Source organism: Papio anubis, chromosome 14 (assembly GCF_008728515.1).
Source record: "Papio anubis isolate 15944 chromosome 14, Panubis1.0, whole genome shotgun sequence".
In the NCBI taxonomy this organism is placed as follows: domain Eukaryota; kingdom Metazoa; phylum Chordata; class Mammalia; order Primates; family Cercopithecidae; genus Papio; species Papio anubis.
In genome coordinates this window covers 75,431,322-75,457,545 of record NC_044989.1, presented here as the reverse complement: position 1 = coordinate 75,457,545, position 26,224 = coordinate 75,431,322, and the positions used below count along the sequence as shown (strand labels likewise).

Genomic DNA, 26,224 nt, shown 5'->3' with positions numbered 1-26,224 from the left:
AAAACTTTTAAAAAATAAACAAACATAAATAGAAACTCACAACATATATACATATATGCATAGGAATATAAATATAATCTACTTCCCAGCAATTCCACTTTGAATCTACCCCCATAGAAAGAAAACACCAAGATGCAGAGAATGTTTATTGTTACATTGCCTTTAGTGACAAAAACTGGAAACAAAGTTAATTTTCATGAATAGGGAATTGAATATATAAATTATGGTGTATCCATAACATAGAAGTAATATTTAGCCACTGAAAAATGAGTTAAATCTGTACCTGTTGACTCCGAAACAGTTGGGCAAAGTTTAGAGTGGAAAAAACAAAATACAGACAACAATGAAAGCCCTATATTTGCATTTACATGTGTGAATATTATGTATGTTTGTATTTCCATCTAGATAGTATTAAAGAGTCTGGAATAAGGAAGGATTTACACTACACTGTTAAGAGGGTTTACTTTAAGATGGTTTACTTTAAGACGGATGATCCTGTGTTGAGTGTCAAGGAAGATGTTCAGTGAAAAGAGGAACCAAGGGGGGAAAAGGATAAGAAAACAAGAATATCGGCTCTTGGAGGGAAATAGCATGTGTAGAATTTTGTCTATACATTTGTGCAAAGTTGTAGGGGGAAAATTCATTACTTTATAGATGGGTGACGCTAGATAAGGTGTCTCCTCATATCATGGGTATGAACCAAAAACAACTTCTGCTACTGTATAGCTGAGGCTTTTTTTCCTTCAATTGTGAACCCATCATGAATATGCATTTTTTTTTTTTTTTTAGAAGAGAAACTAACTTTAGCAGTCATATGGATTCCTAAGATGGCTACCAGCCATGAAAATCCCAGAGTAGAAAGAAAAGCAACTCCAAGCCAGACTCATCAACACACCAGAGTTGAAGGCCAGGGCAAGGAATGTAGGTGTCCCAGTGCCTGGCACCAGTTCCACCATTCGAGGTGGCCTTGGACAGGCATACGTAGCCTCAAAGTTAGCCAACGGCTAGGCAGGATGGAGGCAGGGAGAGAAGGCGGGCTGACCTGCGTTGCAGTCCCTATGCAAACCTGGAAGGTGAGCAGGGAGAAGAACCCCTGATGCCACCCCGTGCCGGCAGGCTGACAGGCGGGCAGTCATTGTGGGACTTTAAGCAGAGTGACGAGGTTTGATTTATAAAACTTCTGCCTGAAATATTCGCCTTTTTTCCACCCTCAACCTCTTCCCATCCTAACTCATTCTTCACGCTTCTTCATGGATGAAATTTTCTTCCATCTGTACGGATACCCCTCATTGTTTAGGTTAGGTGGCCTCCCTCTTCTCTTCTCACTCAGGGCTTAATACCTTTGGTTATCACAATACCGCCCGTTTTGTATAGTTAATTGCTTCTCCTTTCTCCTTCACCATCCTGTAAGTGCTCGTTCATCCCCAGCCCCAGTGCCCAGCACAGTACCTGCTTCAAAATATCAACTTGCTGTACTAATGGAGGATAAATGGATTAATGTTTACTTTTTAGCTATTTCATATTCATTTTATATTTAGCTCTTATTACATACTACATATTTAGATTTTATTCAATTAGCTTTCTTGTTCTCCCCTAACCACTGAGTAAAGTTCCTTTTGAAAACGTCAGCCTGGCTCTGTTGGACAGGGAGAAAGAAGAAAAGATAATTTTAAACAGTTTAGAAGGAAAATTAAAGATAGAGAAGCTTTCCCCTCCCCCCTGCCAACCTCTCTCTCCCCCCGCATCCCCTTCCCTCTCTCCCTTCTCCTCCCTCTCTCTGTCAGCTCTTTGAGACGGTGGAAGCCTCAAGGAGAGATCCAAGGTGGAGGAGGCATTCCCTTCCACAAAGCCCTCCTGCGCAGCCGCTCTAAATAAAGGGACGCTGCTCTCTTCAAGGCATCTCTGGAGTTTTCTATGCAGTGTTTACGGGTGCGTGGGAGAACCTGGCAAAGCAATGTGCGGTTCCTATATACGCTAAAATCCCAGGCTCCGAAAAAAACAGAGTGAACCAGCAGATTCCCCTCCCCGGCGTGGGATCCAATTTTTGCCCAGCATAAGGGTGCGGTACATTTCCCAGCCTTAAAGCGCTTCCCAAGAGATGGTTTGAGCGCTAGCGGTACGGATGCGTAAACGCCGCTCCTGGGCGGGCGCGGGCCGGAGCCAACTCCAACCTGCGACAAGTGTTTACTGCCGGTCCGCGCTCGCGTCCCACAGCTGCGAGTCCCCGCAGTGAAAGGAGGGGGCAGGGCACAGGGGTAGATGGCGCCCTGAGGACTCCCGGGGTTCAGTTTTCTGCGGAACTCGAAAGGCCTGCAACAGTCTGGCGGGAACACGCTGCGGAGCTCATTCCATCTTGGCTTCTCCAAAAGGGTTCATACGGACTGGCGAGTCTTTCCCCTGCCTCCTCCAAGTGTCTGGCCCCAGTTCTACCGTTTGAAATGGTCTTGGACTGGGATACGAGGCCTCAAAGTCACGAGAGGGCAGGGCAGGATGGAGGTGGGGAGAGAAGGCGGGCTGACCCGTCCTCCAGCCCCTATGCAAACCTGGAAGGGGAACAGGGAGAAGGACCACCGAAGCCACCTCGGGCCCGGCCCTGGCCTGCAGGCTTGGCAGGCGCGGAGGCGGAGGCTGCCAGGTCCCCGGGAGGCAAACGCAGCGCCGCAGTGGGTGCTGGCGGAGAGCCCAGAGCCGCGCGTCTGAGCGACAAGCTGCCTATGAGTGTGGCTTCTGCACTCAACAAGCTTCGCAGGGAGCTCAGCCCTGTCCCCAGTGCTTGAGCAGAGGCTCATCCAGAGGGGTCAGGTGGAGGGCTCCAATGGAGCTTCTCCTGGAACGAGGGGCCCAGTCAACAGGGGGGCTGAGGAAAGTGTCCTCAAAGCTTAGAGTCTGTCACTTCCCAGGTGAATCAGCTCGCCAGGAAATGGAGCTAGATATTTCGTGGGGGTGTTTCCTAAACACAGTCTCAGGAAAGTTGTTTTCGGGACACCTGGACCAGGGAGTCGCCTCGGGTTTCTCGGTAGCTGGAGCGCGGCCCGGCGCGCGGCGCTGGCACATCGCCCCCACACTTGCCCGTTTCCCATTGCCACAGGCAGGCCGCCTCTGCAGAGCTGTCGCAGGGCTCTGGGCTTCCCTCCCTGGAAGCTGATTGTCCTGCACTCCAGCTGTTTCCCAAATCTTTCCTTCCTCCCAGCACCCCTAGTGAAACGACGATTCCAGCTGCGGACCACATCTGTCTCAGTTACTTCCAAGCCACCTACTGCCCCCTCGCGGAGTGCGTGGGGCTCCCGGCTCGCAGACTCCCACGGCAAGTAGCAAGCAGCAAAAGGCGTGGTAGCTGCGGCGGTGGAATGAGACAGTTGTCAACAGCTGGCGCAGCTGCCGCGCTGCGCACCGGGACTGGCGAGTACGCAGCCCAGGTACTGCCCCTTCCCAGTGACGTCTCTGCAGCGGGTTATAAAAGCCTCGTGCGCAGCTAACTGCCGAGCTGAGCAACCCGAACCGAGAGGTGCCCGCGAAACTGCAGGCGGCGGCAGCGGCAGCAAAAGCGAAGGAAAAATCTCCAACTGGACACGGAGCTCCAGAATCCTGACCATAGGCTCAGAACTTTTACAGGTCGCGCTGCAATGGGCCCCCACTTCGCTCCTAAGTCCTCACGTAGCACAGGGCTTTGCCTTTCCCGGCGGAGGAAGGGGAAATAGGAGTTGCAGGGAGCAGCAGGTGCATAAATCATAAAGGCAGGGATCTCTTGCTTCTTAGAACCATGACCGGTGGAATTTCTTTCCCTTTTTCAGTTTAACGCAAGAGAGATGCTGTCTCCAGACTTCTGAACTCAAATGGCTCCTGCAGCTTGAAAGTGGAGGAATTCAGAGCCACCGCGGGCAGGCAGGCAGCGCATCCAGAAGCGTTTATATTCTGAGCGCCAGTTCAGCTTTCAAAAAGAGTGCTGCCCAGAAAGAGCCTCCCACCCTCCTGTCCGACTTCAGCAGGACCCTGAGCCCCAGGTGCCAGCCACAGGACTCTGCTACAGAGGGGGGTTGCGTACAGATAGTAAGGTTTTACCGCCTAGCTTCGAAATGGATAACGTCCTCCCGGTGGACTCAGACCTCTCCCCAAACATCTCCACTAACACCTCGGAACCCAATCAGTTCGTGCAACCAGCCTGGCAAATTGTCCTTTGGGCAGCTGCCTATACGGTCATTGTGGTGACCTCTGTGGTGGGCAACGTGGTAGTGATGTGGATCATCTTAGCCCACAAAAGAATGAGGACAGTGACCAATTATTTTCTGGTGAACCTGGCCTTCGCGGAGGCCTCCATGGCTGCATTCAATACAGTGGTGAACTTCACCTATGCTGTCCACAACGAATGGTACTACGGCCTGTTCTACTGCAAGTTCCACAACTTCTTCCCCATCGCTGCTGTCTTCGCCAGTATCTACTCCATGACGGCTGTGGCCTTTGATAGGTGAGATTAGCCTTTGTGAAAAGGCGAGAAAGTGCTCATAGAGAACCATGGCATTGCTATGAGGTTTGGGGCTGGATGGGGTATGGGTCAAGGGGAAGGTTGGCCACCCATGCTCTGAGGGTTTTTTTGCTGATATCAACTGAGTCAGTTGTTGATGGGAACTTCATCTTATCTATTTTAACATTTTTTCTACTCTTTTTTACCCATCACTAATCTCTCTTCCTTTCAACACACATCCCCCTTTTCTTCATTTAACTCCCCTTTCTTCATCTCTTCTCCACTCATCTTCCTGACACTTTCAACTTCTGCTTTGCTCCTTTTCATATATTCCTTCTCCCCTTTACCCTTGCAGGCTGCAAACAATACCTAGGGCTTGGTCAAAGGACTAGACCCTGGATGGGGCTTTGTAAATTCCTCCCGGCCTATTATTCTATCAGACAGCCTCTTGTTGCCTTCATGTTTTAAGTACACCTAGAGGATTCTAGAACTTTCTGCTCCCACTGCAACTCTCCAGTTTTTTGTTGTTGTTGTTTGGTTGGTTGGTTGGTTTTTTTGTTTTTTGTTTTTTTTTTTAATGTGAAATTGCATTTCATCAGTATTATAAGATACTCAGAATTCTAATTCAGTTTACTCTATAATGCTAGGAATTCTTATTCAGGAATGAGAGACAACTATGTTATCCTTAAGAAACTCCACAGATAGGGATCCAGGGAACTTATCCAAGAGGTGTTCTAAATTTCTCCTACAATGTAAAAGTTACGTATTTAGCCTGTCTCTATCCACAGAGAAACATGCTTGGCAAAGGCATTTGAGAGCTCTTCCGTTCCTGCAACCAACAGGTTAGGGTTCCCGAAGCTGATTGAAAGTGAAAAGGTTGGCATTTCAAACACTGGGGCTGGTATTCTGGAATAAATGGCTCTTCAGGTAACATGATGGAAAATTGATTATTGTAGCACAGCTCTATTGGTATTGTCTCCTTTGTGAGTATCTTAGGTCTCCAATGTGTATGTCTATGTGTGCACAGGTGTTAAATGTTTACCTGGGATGTGAAAGTGTGTTTAAAACACCTACCGCTGTGATTTTAAAATGGATTCTTTTGATGTCCTTCCTGAGATAACTGAATGTGAGAAACTCAAAGAAGGAGCTAAGACAAAACTTCCAAAAAAAAAAAAATTCCAAACTATTAACCCTCTTTGCATAAAGATTGTTTATAACTTGCAATTTATTAGAAGCCTTTTTTAGCTCCTGTAGTCAATGAACACTTTTAAAATCAGGGCAATCTTCATTTCCATCCTTTGCAGTGGTGTCCTAATACTGATTTGCTAGTTCCATGTACATCTCTCTATATGCAGCTCCTATGTGCTTACTATGTTTTATGTAAAACAGATTGTGGAAAATCAGTGTATGTTTTAAATGTAGATGGTAAACCAATTACTCAAAGTGGGAGTGAAATGAATTATTTTGCAAATTTATCTTTTGTACTACACTGATTTTCAGATATTCAGTTTGCTGAAAGTGAGGTACACTTGTAAATCTTTCTGCATTGACATGCTCCTTTAATCTCATGACAACTTCCTTAAACTTAAAAAAGTCAATAGCATGATATATAAGTGAATATCTGGGTAGTGAAACCTGATGCTATTTCAGCCTTTCACACACTCTCTTGATGCCCCCTAAATTAGGGGGGAAGTTTTTTTGGGGAGGGGGTTGTTTGTTTTTTCTGCACTGGGGCTTTGCACAAACTCTAGGAAGACCTGTCAGTCAGTGTGAGCTGGAGCTTTCAGTAGCTGATGGAGCACCAGCAGACAGCTCTCTCCTTTTGGCTTACACAGAAACATGTTCTGCAGCCCTGATCTTTCCTCTGGAACTTAGAAGGTTAGGGGTGGGGATAAGAGTCAGAGTCCGCACAGCGGATCGGGCAGGGAGCCAGATTTCAGCTCCATTGTTGTTTTTCTCCAAGTAAACCATCGCAGAGCCCTGACCCTCTGTGATACCTGCTCAGTGAGATCAAAAGTTCTCAGATGCCAGAGCTTTAGGAAATGACAGCAACAGGGAATGTCACCATGTTTCCAACATACAGATACAGTCCAGGGAGGTTATCAATGGCATGCCTAAGATTAGAGTTCAAGGTAGAATTAGGGATGAGACTTCAGGTCTCTGTCTCCATGTCTGCCAAGTGCTCTTTCTGTTTTTCCTTGCTTAGCCTGGTGAGCACACTATAAACTCATCCCCTCAGGCCTTCCAGTGAATGTATTTCCTACATGTGTGGTCATCCATTCTCTCCTGGAAAGAAAGGAGGATTTAAGTCCTCTCCCTGTAAGTTATCTCTCCTTTCTCCAGCATGGAAATGCAGACTAAGAGGAAATAGTAAATCAGCTGTTTGTATATTCCTTGAATTTTTAACAGACAATCTTTGAATCAAGTCTTTAAAAATAACAGCAATGTGGTTTTCCTGATTGTAAAATTAAACCTGTTCACTGCAGAAGACTCAGGAAATACGAAGAGCACAAAAATCCAATCCCCCTTACCTAACCGACCACAAACAACACCTGCTAATATTTGAATTTCTCTTTTATGACTATTACACTACATAATTGAGGTTAGATTCTATATAATTTTTTAGCCTACATTTTTCCATTGGTATTAATGAAAGACATTAATAACACCTTCCTGTGTTATTCAAAAGTTTTCAGAAACATAATCTTAATGGCTTCATACTATTCTATTATGTGAATATGCTATTATTATTTATGTAGTCATTTCTCTACTATTGTGTATTTAGTTCATTTCTAGATTTTTGTGATTATAATTAATAATCTAAGGAATATTTATATGTGATAACTTTGTTTTGCCTTCTAAATTATTTTCTTAGGATAGATCCCAATAAGTAGAATTACTATATCAAATAAAATGAATTTTTTAAAAAGCTATATCTTCTCATTTTAAAGAATTTTTAAAGGAATCGTTGGGTCAAACTAACTTTGCCAAATTCCCTGTTAGAACCAAGATATATGCAGAGAAAAAACTTCAGCTGCAGATTGCAATACTAATTTAAATGTTTCCTGTAGTCTTTCTACAAATGGTGGGATAGGGGCAGGGAAGGGAATAAAGGGAGGGGGGAAAGGACAGGAAGAGAGGAGAAGGAGAGGAGAGGGAAGAAAAGCGGGAAATGGGAAGGGGATAGGAGAGGAGAGGAGGGAAGAAATATCTCCGTTAGAAAGAATTTTAGTTTTTTGAAGGTAGTGGTTACCTAGAATTTAAAAATGTTTTAGAGACAAGTATAGCTAAATAAGATCAGGTTTACCTCTATGTAAACTCCAACAAATACCAGGGATTTTAGCTACTGAAACTATAATTTCTCTTAGAATTTAAAAATTCCTTACAACTATAAAACTAAAAGGTATGTGTGATGTTTCATGAAATTTGAAAATGGGGGACACAGAGAGGTGATGACTCCCCCCCCCCCCCCCCCCTCCTCCCTCCCCCCCCCCCCCCCTTCAGGAGTTGGTGACAATTACTGGTTCTATTATGATGCTCTGGCAAGTACTGTGGAGCAGAATCTAAGAAGGGAATAGTGGAAGGGAGGCAATCCCTAAGCCCTGCAGGGAACTGGGTAATAGGCAGCAGATAACCTGATTTGAAACCGTGCACATAACAACAGGAGCAACAGGCAGGTTCAGACAAGCACTGACCTGGTATCACTGCTTCTCTACCTGGTAGGGCAAGTATAATTTCAGCAAAATGAAAGGTAACAGTTGCTCACTCAGACTCCAAATAGAGATGGTCTCTCTGAGACCAAAACATATAGTTACCCAGAGAGAGTAATGATTGAAGGCAAAAGAGGCATTGAGTTCTCTGAGAGAGCTGATAATGTAAAAGAGGAACCTAGAACAAAAACATGCATAAATCACAAAAATTTTGTCCACTGAACTCTGGTTCTATACACTGTGTCGCAGCCATACTCAGCTACCGATTTAAATATCCTGCTTTCCAGGTCTCTATTAGACCTGCAGTCTGTCCTTGAACTTTACCTTGTTGGCTGAACTGCAATCTCATTGTTTATCTCAGAGCAGTCTTTCCTCACCCCACCTGGAGGGGGAATTAAATTCCAGGATCCTTTGCACTAATTCAGATATCCCTGGAAACCCATTACCATGCACTGCTGTAATGCTGTGAATGGCCATTCACTAGAAGCTCATTGGCCACAACTGGCCCTGTCTTTTCCAATGTCAGCACTGATGTGGATCAAAATGGAGTTTGTTAATTCTTAGATGGGTCATTTAGATTTCAGGACCTTTCCTCAGGAGGTTCAATGCCCACCTCCTCTCTGAAGCTGCTCCATTACATTCGCCACACTCTCTCCCGACTCCTGGGAGCCTGCAGTGTCCTGAATGGTCAAGGGTGTTACTTTTTAAAGAAACTGGAAGAAATCATTGTTTGAATTCGACGCAAATAAAGAATAATTCTCAACATAAAAGCACGTAGTAAAAGCACAAGACGCTGTTACTATTATTGTTGCTGAATTAGAATGAGGATCATGAGACAGAAACACCATCAAACTTAGACAAAGCTATTCAGAGTTGATGCCATCAAGGTAAGGTGATGTTTCCTAACTCACAGCCTTGTTTCTTCCCTCAAAGGGCTATATATGAGGGCAAATAAGACTGATTTAGAGGTAACTAAAATATAAGGTATTAAGTAAAATGTTTAATATGGGTTGTACAGTTATATTCTATAGGAGACAAGAGGAGGGACATCTTGCCCAGCAGTGACGAAAGATCAAGAAAGACCTCAAGACAGGGCAATTGAGTTGGGCCTTGATGATTAGATAAGATTTTTAGAGAAGATGATAAAAAAAAAAGAGATGACATTTCAGGTAGAAGAAGCTGTATGACAGAAGCATGGAAGTCAAATGTTGCAAAGTGCCTCGGGTCAATGACAGACTGATTCAACTGAAGTGAATTCACAGGTGAATCAGGGAATGAATTGAGGAGCTGCTTGGAAGAAAATGAGAATACTCTATGTTGAATTTAATGCTAAAGTATAATGATTAGTTGGAATACCTGAAAAGAAACTTGAGAAGTGAGGTGGGAGAGAATGAAAAGCTAGGGATCAAAGAGACAGTATCAGCACAGAATGGTAAGAGGAAATAAAATTAGAAGGCAGTGAAGGGAATGGCCTTTCTCCTCACTCATCCATCCATCCATCCATCAAACCACTATTGAGCACTTACTGTGTGCCATATTCTGAGGCAGTAAGACGTGACTTTGCCATTGTGATCTCAGTCTCTGGAGTGTAACAAGGTCATAAACAGCATATAACCCAATGCAATCAATGCCATGCAGAGAGAGCAGAGTTAGAGCAAAGAACTACCCTTGGGAATATAGGAAAGACTTCCTGGTAAAAAGAGAAGCAGAAGGAGAGGGAGGGCAATAGGGGAGAGAGGAGGGAGGGGAGAGAAAAGAGAAGGAGGAGACAGAATGAAAGAGAATGAAGAGAAAGAAGAGGAAGAAAAGGACAAAGAGGAAGAGGGGCAGCAAGGCACAGGGAAATGAATGTGGAGTTTTGTTTTTTAATTAATTTCAAGAACGCCGGATTGGGAATACTCATAATAATTTATTAATATCCATCATTTAGAAACTAGAAAGGAAGTTTTATGTTAATAAAATTGATAATGATACCTTTTACTTATGGTCCCTCCAGTCCATTATCTCATTTAATCCTCATGATGCCAATGAGGATTCTGTTTCAACCTGGAAGAGCGATTAGAAACAATTTCTTTTAGCATTGTCCTCCCACTCTCCAACCCCTCAGAGCTTGGAGACCTATGCAATTTACTTTTGTGTGCCTTAGACATCTGCCTACATGTTCTTGCACTTGGTGGCTTTTGGATGATAACTTATTTAAGTAAAACTGTCATTGGAGGCAGAAAAGCAATGTAAGAGTCCTATCACACAAGAGAAAATATTAGAGGCAATATTTTGAGGAAAATTGACAATATTCCACCTAAATAAAAGTTCAACCCCACAACTTTCCAAACAGGGCCATTATAAAAGTACCAAACTCTGCTTAAATATTCTACTCAGTTTTTTCCATTTGTTAAATTCAATAAATTATTAAATCATCACAAAATTATTCCTTTCCTTAAAATGAAATCTGCCTCTTTGGTTTTAGACTGCTCCTACTTGTCTCAGACCTCTTCCATGTAGCAGGCTTTCCAGTAAGTATAAGTATAAGGATAAGATATTAAGCTTCTATTTATCTTGAAGTATCCCCAACTCTGGTTAACTGTCTCTGGTTCCTCCAACTTTACATCATCATTAGTCTCTACTGGTTATTTCCATTTGTTAATGGTCCTCTTAAAAGGAGATGACCAGAACGGAGCTACCTTACTACCATCACTCTGTCTAGGACCACCTAGACACCTTGGACTGGCATCCTCCCTGGTGACCTTGTGTCCTCTTTGACTTAGCTTAGTGCTTATACTAAGATGCTGCCCTTGACCTGCAAGTCTAGCTGAAGTGTCCTTATATTTCCACAGCATTTATCCCATGGTGTTGCAAATGTCTGTACCTTGTCTATCTCTCCCACACTCCCTGCTCACTAGACTGCAAGATCCATGAAAACAGGGATCCCTTATTTGGTTTCCTGTTCCCAGCACCTATCCAAGTGCCTGGCACGGAGTAGGTACTCATTAAAATGTGTACTTCATGAGCAAACTGGCCATGCTTCTCTTCTGCACACATCAGCCAAAATCTGAAAACCAGACCCCATGCCTCAGGCAGACCGTACAGCACACTTATGATGCTATGCCTTGATGCAAAAGAAAAACTAGGCCAAATTTCTGCTTACCATAAAGGTTTGTTACAAAATAGAACGCTTTTGATTCAGAATCCCCTGTTCTAGAATAACCATGGCTTCTAACTCACACTTACCTCTTCCACACTCCAGTTGACTGAGCCTCACAGGACACCTGACCCACACCTTGCCACCCTCAACAGGTATTGTGCCCCAGGAAAAGACTTCCAATTGGAGGAAGTGCTTATCACTTCCATCCTACCTCCAGTCTACTCAGGCATACCGGAAGCTCAGAGAGATGAAAAGTATAAGCACCTCCTCCATTTTATGGGTTCTTCCCTGGCCTAACTGCTGTCAACCCCCTGGATTTTTCTCTAACACCCCCCACTAGCAGCAGGTGCACTCTCCCCTTTACTTGTCCTTGCTGAGGTGAAACCAGCAGAAACCTACCCTCCACCCAGCCCTCCAACTCCTGCATCCACAGTAGTTGTCTGATTGTTCACACCATATTAAAATACCATAGACACACGAAAATTCCAGCATGCAGTGGTGCATGTGAGGTCCTATGTATGTGAGACAGACAGGGCAACTGGCTTACATTGCCCCAAACTTCCCTCTTGCCACCTTGAGAGACTTCAATTCCACCTCAGTGGAAGGGGAAATATGAGGCTGTCTGGATGAGGAGTACCAAGGATGAAGAGGTGCTTTAATGATGGCCTGGAGGCATACTCATCAGCATGCGTTTTAACGCAGCATATGAACTGCTCAAGGAAACTTGTCTAAGCAGCCCTAGGCCTCATCTCCTGCCCTTCTCTTGTATAGTTCTTAATCTACTTTCCAATTCAGCTTTATCACTATGTTTAATATTTGGGATTCCCTGTTGAGTGCCTTTCATGTCCTTTGTATGAGCATGCCCTTTAATAACCTTACTCCTAGCCTTTGGCAGTAGAATGGTTAAGCAAGAACCCAGGTGATGGGTTCCAGTGCTGGTTCTACCACTTACTAACTGTGTGTACATATGCAAGGTATTTAACCTATCTGGGCCCCCAGTTTCCTCAACTGATAAAATGGATATAATGAAACTTACCTTGTAGAATACTGTTGCAAGGAGAGAGGGAAAGATTTGAAAAGCCTCTAACTTATTGCCTGACGTCCTCTAAAATATCAGTTAATAGTAATTAATATTATGCTCTCTAGTAAACTGTGACAAACAATCATATCCATTATACAAGTCCATTCTTGTCTCAGCCTCCTCCTGGATTCCTTCTACATCAAGTACAATAGCTACAGGGTAAACACTTATGTTCTTCCCCCTAAAGATGGTAGTTTAAAACTGTCCTGACTGGGTCAGCAAATCTCTTGCTAAATGCTTTTCAGCATTCTTTCCATCTTTGGAAATGTACACACAATCTACCAGTTGTATATCATGGTCCAAAAAACCCAAATGTTTTCTTTTATACCATCCCCTAAACATTCATTTCCAATCCTTTATGTCGCAAAGTCACCACGCTTATATGGAGTGAGCATCATTGTTTAATATCTGAATGAAAATGCATTCATTGCAAAAAGCTCTTACAGCTGTGTAAGTTTTAACTGATATTCAATTTGTTGAAGTTAGAGTGTTTTTAGCCTTTGAACATATTTTATAAATCATGGAAGTTTTCTTATAAATCTAGTTTGTGTGTGTTAAAGTATGAAACATTCATTTGCCTTTGTTCTTTGACTAAAGCTCAATAAATTGTTAAACATGAGACAGAATACTTCCAATTAAATATTTGAACACAATTTTCAAACTTAATCAAGTCAACCTCACATATTTTTGTTAGTCACAATTTTTATAAGCTTAACAAATCAAATAATCTTTTAAAATGTAAACAGTATTTATAAACTTGATTAATTAAATTCCTCTAAGCATTTCAAACTATACTCACAAATTTGATACATCTGGCTTTGTTAAAATCTTAAAATCCCTAACAGGAAGACTTACAAACAGAAGAAACAAAATCTTTCGCAGGACTTACTTAGCTCTTGTAAGACTAATAAATCAAAACTTCTAAATTTAGCATGCAAATTATCTTAAAGCATTTCAACCTCCTGAGAATTAAACGGATAAATTCAGGTTCTCCTGAGCATCCAAACATTGACTACAAAATTAATTCGTTAAATCCTCCTAGGTGTTACAATTAAAATTGCAAATCTTGTAAGTCAAATTCTCTAATATATCAGATTCTCATTTCCAACATCTTAAAAGCAAATCACATACAAAGGAACGTGTATCGATCACAGAACTCACTACTACACATGCACTACTTACGTAGAAGTACCATTTCTTTATTGCCTACTTACTTTTTTAAAATGTCTTCTTAGGGTTACGAAGTCATACAAACAAAAGTGGCAGAATCATCTTCTCTGTAAGAGGCAGCCAAGGTTCTGGAATCAGGGGTTTAGTTGGAGACCCAAATCTGGCTATGCCTCACAGGGGTCTTGCCCAGAGCTGCATCCCAATACCTGAGCCCCTACTCATGGTGGAGCTCTGCCTGCCTGGTGCCTACAGAGTCCACTCATGCTTTTCCACTGGAATGGAAGTTTTGTAGTTCCAGTGTAAATCCTTAACTGATTCACACAGATGGAATCATGCACCGCCTCACCCCACCCCTAGTTTGCGTCCTTTATCTACCCTATCAAAGTTAACTACATCCTTCGTTTTACCTTTCTATTGACATGAAAAAAAATGACCAAAAAGAAAAAAGAATCACCACAAGACCTTGTCCTGAAGTTGCCTTTTTGAGATTTTGAGATCATGAAAAATATGTGCCAGATTTTTTCTGGGTGTATCCTATTTACCCACATAAATCATCAAAAATAGGATAGTATGTGTTGGGTTTAACAAAACCAGGCTCTCAGTATGGTTCCAACCTGTACTCTTATAAAAAGAAGGTCTACATAGCAGCTTTCTTGTCTCTTGGCATGAGGTCGTCAGTGGCAGGGACCTTCTTCCTGGAGCCTGAAAACCACCTAGTACCCTTGAATCCTTCAACTGGATGATTAGAGATTCCTTCTTTAGATTAACTGGGTTTCTCCTTCAGGCCAGAGCCTTATGGCTTTTTCATAGCTCTAGGAGTGCTGGGTTTCTTCACTTTCCCTTCCACTTTATTGCCATTATTTCAGATAATAAAAAATAATCTGCAGTGATACTCTGCCTTTACAGCTTATCCCAGTGCCCTAAGCCACAGATGGACTGATGGGCAGCCACCTTCACAAATCACACAGCTGCCTGAGCTCATGAGGGGAGGGTGCTGAGCAGTCATGCTAGCAACACCTCTGTTCTCTCTATCATAGAATATAATTGAGACACTAATTTTTAAAACCCTCATGTGCACATTGAGTGGCATGTGAGGAGATTAGGAGCATCAGCTTAAATACCCACTTTGTATGATTTACTAATTTTATTTTACTGTGGAGAAACATCCACTTGAATAGTTAATATGTTTTCATAAAAGAATTTGTCTGACTCTGAAAATGTTTAAACAAAAGAAAACCCTACAAACAACTGAGAGACTCTTCTAAATAGTCCCAGCGAGCCAAGGGGAACATTCAAATGCCTTTAGAATTCGTGATGGGAACCAAAATGAATGCAGCCCCGAGCTTGAAATACGAGTTAGCTCAACAACTTAGCTGGGCTCTTCAAACATGAACTAGGAAGATAAAAGAAAACTTCACTGAAATTTTCATCATTTAACAAATTCCATTTTTTAAATTTGTTCCTGAAGTTCTTTTCTCTTCCCAGCTAGAATGATGAGGGGTCTGGAAGTCAATGTGTTAAAGATTCAGCTAGATTACCTGCCAAATCAAAGCCATCATAGGTTTTCAATGATCCAGTTAGGACACTGGCATCCTAAGACTTCAGGCAGAATGCAAAGAAGGCACAAATACTATCCCCTTCGTTTTTGATGGTTTCCCTCCAATAATGCTATAACCAGCTAGAGTCTGCATTGAGGTGCTCCCCAATCCTGCCTTACAAATGCAGGATCCCAAATTACTGCTCCATTCCCTTCATAGCCAATTCAATTTAGTAAGCTGAGTTGAACCAAGAGAAGAGCAGCTAATTAAAATCACACTAAGGTACGAACAATATGGACGTCTTTCTACCTGCAAGGTCCCATTTGTATCTTAAAACGGGAATGTGTTCATTCTAGTCACCTACTCCTTGAACAGGAAAGATTGTAGAGAATTAAAACAAACAGTCCTCGGAACTGTGCCAATATGGAATGTAAGAGGTGCTGGAGTTTAGGTAATACAGAAGTATCCACAGTTTGGCTTTCAAAAAATAGTCCCAGGTATCCACCAAGGGATCTGCTGGAGGATACTGGCGGGCGGGCAAGGGAGCGGTCTGTCACCACAAGCTGTCAACCTGCTATTGAAAGACCTTTTCCTGTCACAGGTGGAATTACCTTTGCCCTGAGGTGCTAGTGAATTCTGCATCTGTTTGGGTATTTGCTTCCGTCTTCTTCAGATTTCTTATAAGTCACTAATTGTCTTGATAAATATATAATATCTTTACAACCTGGAAGGATATTAAGAAGGGACTGTAGAATATATTATCAGCCAGTCCAGTGGGTTGGGGTTAAGGGGAGCAGGGCAGTGCTGCTGAGATGGCCAAAGCAGATTCTTCACCTCTCCTGCATCTTCATCATTGAATTTGTGCTGTTTACAAATCCTGGGGTGAGGGCCAGTTTTCCAAGAGCTGGGCTTTCTGCCAGGGTCTGTCTGGACCCACACGTCATCTGGAAGCTTTCATCCTTTTTTCTTTGTCTGCATCTTTCCTTTCTTTTTTTCCGTCTACACCTGGATAAAAATTCCTTGCTTCATTTCCTCCCAATCCTTCCTCAGCATTTTGAAAATAGCACAGCTTCAATAAATGTCAGTGACTGAAAAATGGAGATGAAACAGATGAAAACAAAAACTGCTGTATATAAAACAGTTGATGAGTACAGCAATAGAAAAAATGCAAATTACTAACATTCTGATTAAGCAGATGAGTCCAGAAGGATCCTGAAAGGATTCTTGAGGCTGTTCATTTAGGTAAGAACTTAAGCCACCTTTTTTTCTTTTTTTAAGAAAAATAACTTACTGTTGAATATTACCTGCACAACTCCAATGTTTTTCTGATCACATTTTAGTTTAAATTATAGTTTAATATAGTTAAATTATAAATAAATCGTAAAATATTACATATTAAAGAGAATTAGCAACTTACAAAAAAATACTTTGAAGAAAAATAAATGTAAAATCAACACTCATCTCGCTGCCCAAGCACCACTATTGTCAAATCTTAGGAATTATTTCAAGCCATGACTTTCTTTTTTTTCTTTCTTTTTTTTTTTTTTTTTTTTTTTTTTTTTGAGACAGAGTCTTGCTCTGTTGCCCGGGGTGGAGTGCAATGGCATGATCTCAGCTCGCTGCAATCTCCTCCTCCCAGGTTCAAGCAATTCTCCTGCCTCAGCCTCCTGAGTAGCTGGAATTACAGGTGCGAGCCACCACACCCAGCTAATTTTTGTGTTTTTAGTAGAGACAGAGTTTCACCATGTTAGACAGAATGGTGTTGATCTCTTGACCTCGGGATCCGCCCACCTCAGCCTCCCAAAGTGCTAGAATTACAGGCATGAGCTACTGTGCCCAGCCCAAGACTTTCTTTCTATGCATAGAATCTTCATAATTATAGTCCTACAGCATATACAATTTTATTTTTGTTTTACATAATAGAGTAAGAAATATTTTATGTAATAAACTTTATTCTATAAGATCATGCCAAGTGGTTACAAAGTATCATAATTTAAATAATCCTTCATGCTTAAACCCTGGGGATGTTTTGAGATTTTGCTACAATATATAATTTGTCATCAATATGTTTTAGCAAAACTAGCACACATGGATGATTATTAGGATAAGTTCTTAGAAGAAAAGTTGTTTGTTCAGAGTATTAGCCTTTTTTTGCTTCATTCTGTTAAGTCACTCTTCAGAAAGCTTTAGTAACTTGCAGCATGAATCAGAATATATAGAGCCAACATATTGGAGTGTTCCTTTATCCATATTCCTAACAATTTTACAAAAATCTTTTTCAATTTAAAAGATTAAAATGTTAGTTATGTTTGCATTTCTTACTAGTGAATATATTTTAATATATTTGTTATTCCTTTGTATTTGTGAATTAATAGAGTTTTAAATTTAAATCTTACTTTTTAAATTCCATATTGAATTGCAGAAACTATATGTTGAGGCTGTATTAAAGGCTATAACCTTTTGACTGGTATGTGAGGCAAAAAGTTTTTATATTTCAGGTTAAAATGTTCATTTCTTTTTCAGTGATTATTTTATATTATTTTATGTTGTTATGTCTATCTGCCTTTTCTTTCGTGCTTTCTCCCTTTGTTATTATGCTTAAAAAGACCTTCCTCAGCTCAAAAGTAGACAAATATGCATAAATAATTTCATTTACTATACTTCCATAATTTAGAAGTTCTTATTTAATATTCCACTCCAATGATTTAATATAATTAGATTACCTCTTTTTTAAATGCCATATAAGTTTATCCTATTGTTTAAACACCATTTATTGATTGATCATTTCCCTACAGATTTGAAATATTACTTTGTCCTACGATGAATTTTATTTATGTTTAGGCTTTCTCTGATCTATCTACTTTGTTGACAATTTCTTTAATCATATCAACATGCATATATGCTTCCTGATAAATGCTGGATTCATAATCTAAAATACCCCTATGGATAAGTCATGTTGAAATTTTTACTGGAAATACAATAGATGCATTAAATTTAGAAATTAGCTTTGGAAAGAATTATTAGCATATCAAGTTTTTTTCAGTGTATGAACATGACGCATAGTCCATGTAGTCAAACTTTTAACATGCTTTATAGGTTTTTACATTTTTCTTCTATAGATCCCACACATTTTTAAAAAAGTTTTGTTATATATTGCATAATGCATAATATAGAAGCTAATATATATTACTACATAGGTTGTATATAAATTATAAATATAAATTTAACATTTTTGGTTGCTAATGAAAATACAATATTTCCCCTTGGCTTTTTTTTTTTTCTAATGGATTATTATTAGTGTACTAGAAGGCTATTGATTTTTTAATGGTTATTTTGAAACTAGCTATCTTAATAAGTCCCGCAATTCAATTGAAGTTCTAATGATTTTTCTGTTATTTTTTCTCAGGTTTTCCTCAGATAATGGCATAATCTATAAATCATTGTCATCTTTAATCTTACATCTAGTGTCTGTGTCCTTTACTTTTTTTATTAGATCTTTTAGAACTAGTTAATTAAAACTCATGATCATAAGCACCTTTTTTCTAACCTGTGATGGTAACGTTTCTCTTAATATAATTGCTAAATATGTTGCCCATCGGCTTAAGACAGACCTTTAAAAATTACATCATTTAATTTCTAGTTTACTAAGAGATTTAATGAAATCTAGATATTTAATTTGCCAATTGTGTTTTTGGCATCTATCAATACATTTTTTCCTATTGCCTACTTTCCTAATCTTCAACTGTTCTAGAACTCCTAGAATAAACAATACCTGATCTTGTGCTTTGTCCCTTTAACACACTACTAGATTTACTTGCTAACATTTCACTTACGGTTTTGCATCTTTGCTATAAAATACAACTCACATAAGCTTTAACTTTTAATGCTGTCTTTTCAAGTTTAGATTTAAGGCCATGAATAAGTGAAATAAGTATTTTCTAAAATTCTGTTGACTGAAATAAGTGAACTTCAGTGAGAAGCTTTTCTTCCAACCAATTTCCTAAATAATATCAATTCCTTATTTTTCTCTGTTTACTCATCACACAGTAGCACAGGACTTTTGCTGAGCCTTTCAGGTGAGGCAAAAGAATAAAAGAAATAACACAATACGTTATTGACACAGAAAACTAATGGGAATGGAGTCTTCACAGTAGTTTGAGCATTTTTACCCCCTCAGCGTAAGGGCTTTGCCAGACAATGATATAAACGCAGAGAAAGAACCCCAGCTGTGTACTCCTTTCTGGGGTGATCAAGGCAAACGCCAGCTCCGGGCAGAGCAGGGGAGGGAGGACTGCAGTGGTTCTCAGTGAGCAGAACCTCGGTGCTCCATCTTTTTACTGGCATACTACATGGTTTCCCGAGGAGACACATCCTCATGGGCATAGATTTTGACAACACCCTGGGAAATGTAACAGATAAGCAAAGTATAGCAATGCAGACTTTTTCACTTGGCTGTGCATTTTGTAAGACATTTGACAAGACTGTGATTAATATAGCTGTTGATTTAAGGATCTCAATAATTAACTTTTTTAGAGAAAAAACATAGATAAACGTTGCAATTTTTAAAAATTTAACTTTTCTTTTAAAACATTGGGTTTCATTTTTTCCAAGCCCTCCCTTCCCATAAACTATACAAGTAAGACAAGCAAGTAGATACTATTGAAGAAGAAATAGAAATAAATCTTACTTTGTGCTGCTAATGTGTTCTTATTGCGTGTAAGTTATTGGTTTCTAACACTATTTTTAATACAAGTCAAGTTTGGCACATTTTATTTTTCTCATGACTTTGCTTTATTATTATCTTCTACTGACACTTCTATGAACACCCTTATGCTTGTAAATGTAGATCTAAATATTTATAGAGCTCCTACATCATATATACCTGAGCTTCAGGGATACAATAGCAAGAATCAAACACTATTTCTGCCCTCCAGGAGCTTACAGTCAATTGGGAGAAATTAGTATTAATAAGACATTAATCCAATGATTATTCAAATCATTGTATAACTATAAACTGTCTTAAGAGCTAGTAAAGAACATTAATGCTATAAGAGTACAGAAATACATCGCTTAACAGTGGGGATACATTCTGAGAAATGTGTCACTGGGTGCTTTTGTCATTGTGCAAACATCATGAACAATGTGTAAGAACTTACACAAATCTAGATGGTACAACCTACAATACACTTAGGCTATATATGGAATACCCTGTTACTCCTTGACTACAAACCTATACAGCATGTAATTGTACTAAATACTGTAGGCAATTTGTAACACAATGGCAAGTTTTTGTCTATCTAAACATACCAACCCACAGAAAAGGTAGTGTATTGTGCTACGACATCACTAGGCAATAACAATCTTTCAGCTCCATTATAAACTCATGGAACCACCATCATATACGCAGTCTGTTGTTGACTGAAACATTGTTCTGTGGCACATGGCTGTATATGAAAATTCACAGTCAGTATGGTTCAGGGCTGAGATCTAAAGGAAGAGCAGGAGTTCAGGGTGAGAGTGTCAGGGGTGGGCATTGTGGCAGATGCTATAGATTGACCACATACAAGCCATTTACAGTTGCCTCCCCTTTGCCGTCCCCTACTAGTGATGCTGTCCACATCCAAGCCTTCCTTGCACGGAGCACAGGCCATGAGACAAATTTTGGGGCAGTGGGGATACAGGAGAAGTCCCTATGTTGAGCTTCTCTTCCTGAATAAAAAGGCAACAGCCACAAGGAGAAATACTTTTTCACTCTTAGCTTTCCCCCTTCTTTCTGTCTGAAACACAGGCGAGAGGCCTGGAGAAGAGCACCAGGTTTGATTTATGAGAACAAGCCCTGCCTAATCCTCAGCCCAAGCTAAGGATTAGAAAGTTAGAAAGTACCTGGAATTCCCTTGAGTACATCACTGATCCTCAGACCAGCTCTAAACTGACTAGCTCTGGGCTTCTTGTTAAGAAAAGCAATTAAACCTCTAGTTCTTTGAGCACTTGATAAACAGATGTTCTGTTATTTGTAACCAAATATAGTCTTAACTATTTAAGAGGAGTGAGGTCAGGTTGGGAGGAAAGAGTTGTAAACAAGTTAACTGCATTTATGAAAACCCTGGGCAGGAGGAAGCATGACTCCTTGGAGGATCAAATAGTTTTCATTTATACTTTCCATCTCTTACATTAAAAATTTATCCATGAATAAAATTAAAACAAAAAGGGGAGAAACATAAAATCACAACTTATAAGCACTGTGGTAATTCACTACCACCCAACTATTAATGGAGCCTCAGTAACAGAAACTCACTGCAGGCTGGAGTTCAACCAGATAGTCTGAGTATTATTGGAATTTGACACTATGAATTCACCATTTATTTCATACTCAGAAGAACAAATGAATGAGAGTGACATGACCATAGGGATAACGTTAAATCCACTATTGTTTTTAAAAATAATTCTAATATCTCATTTTATATGGGGAAGGATAAATTAATTTTAACATCAGACAGTTAAGAACCTGTGGTCTGGAGTATGTTTTCTTTGTCATTTTTTATTTTATTTTTTTCCCTTATTGAACTTGCTCAGATTGTATTTCCTTTTTTTTTTCTTTTTAAATTATTTTCTAGATGTTTTTAAAGGAAATTTTGGAAAGAAATTTTTCAAAATGACCCCTCAATTTTTAAATTCATATTCGTTTTTGAGGCTAATAAAATTAAGAGAAGTGGGAGAATGTTGTAGAGTGGGGAAGAAATAATTGGTAGTGATTCCAAATAGGAAGTTATTATGATATTGAGGCAAAATATTATTCAAAACATGGGACTAGGGAAACAAGATTCCAGAGATTTGGGGGTGGAATTGGATGATCTATTTGGCCATTAGATGTTTGCAAGGGAGTAAAGAATTACAAATGAGAATGTGGAAGAAGTCAAAGCTTCTCCCAGCTTACCAACTTGGAAGACTGCTGGACAGATGGTTAAATCAGGAACACGGAGCAGGTTGTAAAAGAGCATCTACATATTCACTGTAAAACGTCTACAATATCCCCTGCAGAAATTCAACAGTTATTTATTGAGCCTCTGCTGTATCAGTTATATATTGCCACAATAATGTTGTGTAACAAACAACCACATGACCTCAGCAGTATACACTGAACAATTATTTAGTTCATTAGTTTGGAGCACTCAGTGAATTTGGGCTGTGCTTGTCTGAATCTTGCCTGGGCTCACTCACATGCCTGGGGCCAACCAGCTGCCAACTGATCTAATCTGGGCCCTGGAGGGTTGACTGGGGCCACTTGGCTCTGCTCCACGTGTCATTCATGCCTCCACAGGCTAGCTAAGGTATGCTCTCGTGGTTATCCCATCACAGCAGGATAATTTTGGATTTGAAAAGTGCAAAAGGCACACAGACACATGCAAGCACCTTCTCAGGTCTATGCTTGTGCCACATCTAATACCTCCCACTGGCCAAAGCAAGTGCTACAGCCAGACCAGATTTAATGTAGGGAAGCTATATTCTACCTCGTCAGTGACAAGAACTGCAAACGCTCATAGAAAAGGGCAAGTATGGCCGGGCGCGGTGGCTCAAGCCTGTAATCCCAGCACTTTGGGAGGCCGAGACGGGCGGATCACGAGGTCAGGAGATCGAGACCATCCTGGCTGACACGGTGAAACCCCGTCTCTACTAAAAAATACAAAAAAAACTAGCCGGGCGAGGTGGTGGGCGCCTGTAGTCCCAGCTACTCGGGAGGCTGAGCCAGGGGAATGGCGTGAACCCGGGAGGCGGAGCTTGCAGTGAGCCGAGATCGCGCCACTGCACTCCAGCCTGGGGATAGAGGGAGACTCCGTCTCAAAAAAAAAAAAAAAAAAAAAAAAAAAAGGGCAGGTATACAGAGAGGGATAAATAGTTAGGGCCATTAATGTAATTAATACACACATCAACTGTAAGCCAGTATTGTTCTAGATTCTAAGGATACAGCAAAGAACAATAAAAGCCCTTATTCTCCATTTAGAGAGATAGACACCAAGCCATAAACTATAAAATACGTAATTTTGAGTACTGACAAGGGTAAGAGGATAGAGAGTCTTGGAAAGTAGAAGGAAGTTATTTAAAATAGGGAGATTGCAGAAGGCTTTTCTGAAGAGGTGATACTTGAACAAAGACCTGGAACTTGCCAAGTGATGATCTTAGTGAAGGACTTTCCAGGTAGAAGGGACGGCTAGAATAAAAGACCTCAAAGCAGGAGTGATATTGGCAATAAAGCCTGAGTGGTTGCATTGGAGTGAGTCAGGGTAGAGGCGGGAAGAAGGCCATATAGACCACAATTATTAGTCATGGCAGGCTATGATATGCTGGAGTAACAGGCAAACCCCCACATCTCAATGGCTTTATCACTCAGCTTATTCATCACTCTCTCTAAGTCTACTCTATTGTAGGCACAATTTCTGTCCTGGGAAACTCCCTGAAAACATTACTTGATTGAAGGTTGTTTCCATCACATGGCTCAGCCATCTCAACCTGAGTTCCTTGGTTGCTACATTAAAGGATGAAAGAACTGAGAATTGCACAGGAGGTTTAACCTGTCCCAGTCCAGAAGCAATACACATCACTTCTCTTCACAATCCATTAGCAAGAGCTAGTCACATGACCAGGCCCAACTTCAAGGGCTCTGGAAAATGTGGGCAAGCCTGTGAATATTTAGTGAGCATTAAAAGTCTCTGCCACCACAGGATAAGCTTAGATTTCATTCTATGCATGATAAGAAGAAATATGAGGATCATTAGCAGGGAAGGGACATTATCTTATCTACAGTTTTAAAAGATCATTTGGCTGATGTGTGGCAAATAGACAGTAGGGGACAAAAGTGGAAGCAGGCAGACCAGTTAGGAGCTCTCCTGTGGTGACCCCAGGAAGAGATTATGGTAGCTAAAACCAGGGTCTGGTGGTAGACATGGTGAAAAGAGATCAGATTTGGGAGACATTTTGAAAGCAAAGTCAAAGGATTTGCTGATGGAGTAGATGTGAAATAGAAGAGAAAAAAGCACAGTCAAGAATGACTCCTAGGTTTGATGCTAAGCAACTGGGAGAATGGTGATTTCATTTACAGAGATGGGAAAGACTGGAGAAGAAATAGGTTCAAGAACAGAAATGAGGAGTTATTTTGGTCCCAGGAAGTTTGAGGTAGGCAGTAGATAGGCAAGTAGAGATACTGCGTGAATAAGCAGTTGATTTTTAAACCTGGAGCTCAAGAGAGCAATAATGTCTGGGATACAGACGTGGGACTTACTGACATATAACTAAAACCATAGGACTGTATACAATCACCCAGGAGAAAGAGGGAGATAGAGACATTTTCCTGCCTGAGCCCTGGCGGACTCTAAATTTAGAAAATCAGGAAGATGAGATGGAACTAGCAAATATGACCAACAAGGAATAACAGCCAGGGAGTTAAGAGAACTAATAGGTAAGGTATTCTGGAAGTTAAATAAGAAAGCATTTCAGGAAGAAGGGGTACCTACTGTGTCATAAACTGCTGAGAAGTTAAGTAAAATGAGGACCAAGACTGGAAGACTAGATTTCACAAAATAAGATCATTACTGACTCGAGAGTGGCTTCGTTCAAGTGGTGGATTAATAGAAGAATGTGAGGGGAGAAGTGGAGTTATAAGGGGGAGAAAAGAGAAAGTATATTAGGTAGAAAAGTCATTGATTTAAGGGATTTTTTGTTTTAATGGGGAAAGGTATTGTAGCATGTTTGAATAGAAATAAGAATGGGGAAATTGTCAGGTGTGGTGACTCAGGCCTATAATCCCAGCACTTTGGGAGGCCAAGGCAGGCAGATAACCTGAGGTCAGGAGTTTGAGACCAGCCTGGCCAACATGGTGAAACCCCGTCTCTGTTAAAAATACAAAAATTAACTGGGCATGGTGGCAGGCGCCTGCAAACCCAACTACTTGGGAGGTTGAGACAGGAGAAACGCTTGAACCCAGGAGGCAGAGATTGCAGTGAGCCGAGATCATGCCGCTGCACTCCAGCCTGGGCAACAAAGAGCAAAACTCTGTTTCAAAAAAAAAAAAAAATTAAAAATGGGGGGTGGGAAATTGAGAGAAATGTATGATGCTAGTGAGGGATGAATGAATGTAGGAGCAAAGGTTTTAAGTGAGCACATGGGTCCAGGTTAGCCTTCAAAATGAAGTAGATCTTCTGAATCTGGAGGGAAGGTGGACATATGGTGGACAAAGGTGAAGATAGACTGGTAGATTTTGTGATAAAACGACAGCTCATTTTTATTGCTTCTGTTTTCCCAATGAAATAAAAATTAAGGTCCTAGATGAAGGTGAGGAAGGAGGTGTCAGAGGTTGAGAGGAGAGGAAAAGTGAAATCGCCATGTTGTAGAGCTAGAGGGTGACGTGACTAGAGAAGTATTTGGGGATTATCAAGCAATGTTGAAGAGTCCCTTGAGATTTGTGAATTAATGGGAGAATTTAGAAATCAGTCAACATAAGGTATGGTTTCCTATCATGTAGGCATAGAGCAGCCAGAGAATTATTAGTATTGGGGTTTTGTGAGAGGAGTAAAGTGGAGTCAAGGGCATATGTGAGGAGTGACTGTAGGGTGGTTCATGGAATCTAAGTGAGGTAAACAGAGAAGCAAGGACATGGGTGGGAGATAGAAGATAAAAGTGGCGCAATGGGCTGGAGATCCTGATGAGTATTAAGAATTGTTGGACTTTAGCTGAAAAGTGCATGAACTGGAAAGATAGGAGCCAATGGTCAGAGAGTAAGAGGCTTGAAATAGACATTTTGAAAATGATGTAGTTATTGTTGATAACAAAGTCCAGATAATGATTTAACATGAAAGTGAAAGGCTAGAGGCAAGTGGAGAAAACTATATTGGAAGTGAGGAAGACAAGAAACTGAGTCAGGGAGTTGAATTAATCATGTATGTGGATACTATGGTCACCAAACGTGAAGACAGGCACAGTGGTAGGGATGAAGACAGTGAGCCAGAGTGAAGAGGTCCAACAAACGAGAGGGAATGAGCAATAAATGAGTCAAGAAATGGCTTCAATATAGTGCAGCAGGCAGATGGTGTAGTCATGTGCTTCAGAGGGGGTGGGGTCTGAAAGAGGAAGAGG

The 26,224-nt window shown here is 40.8% G+C and overlaps 1 protein-coding gene across 2 annotated transcripts in view; it reads left to right on the top strand.

Moving 5' to 3' along the window:
* The first annotated feature begins 3,281 nt into the window (after window positions 1-3,281).
* Window positions 3,282-26,224, top strand: part of TACR1 (tachykinin receptor 1) — a 150,443-nt gene continuing 127,500 nt past the window's right edge. Inside the window, exons 1-2 of one of the 2 annotated variants that reach the window (XM_017947668.3) lie at window positions 3,480-3,612; window positions 3,792-4,462. In XM_017947668.3, the coding sequence (XP_017803157.1) occupies window positions 4,074-4,462 (389 nt within the window). In that variant the 5' untranslated portion in view covers window positions 3,480-3,612; window positions 3,792-4,073. Of the gene's footprint in view, window positions 4,463-26,224 lie in introns of both variants that reach the window. The other variant, XM_017947667.3, reaches the window with a different exon arrangement.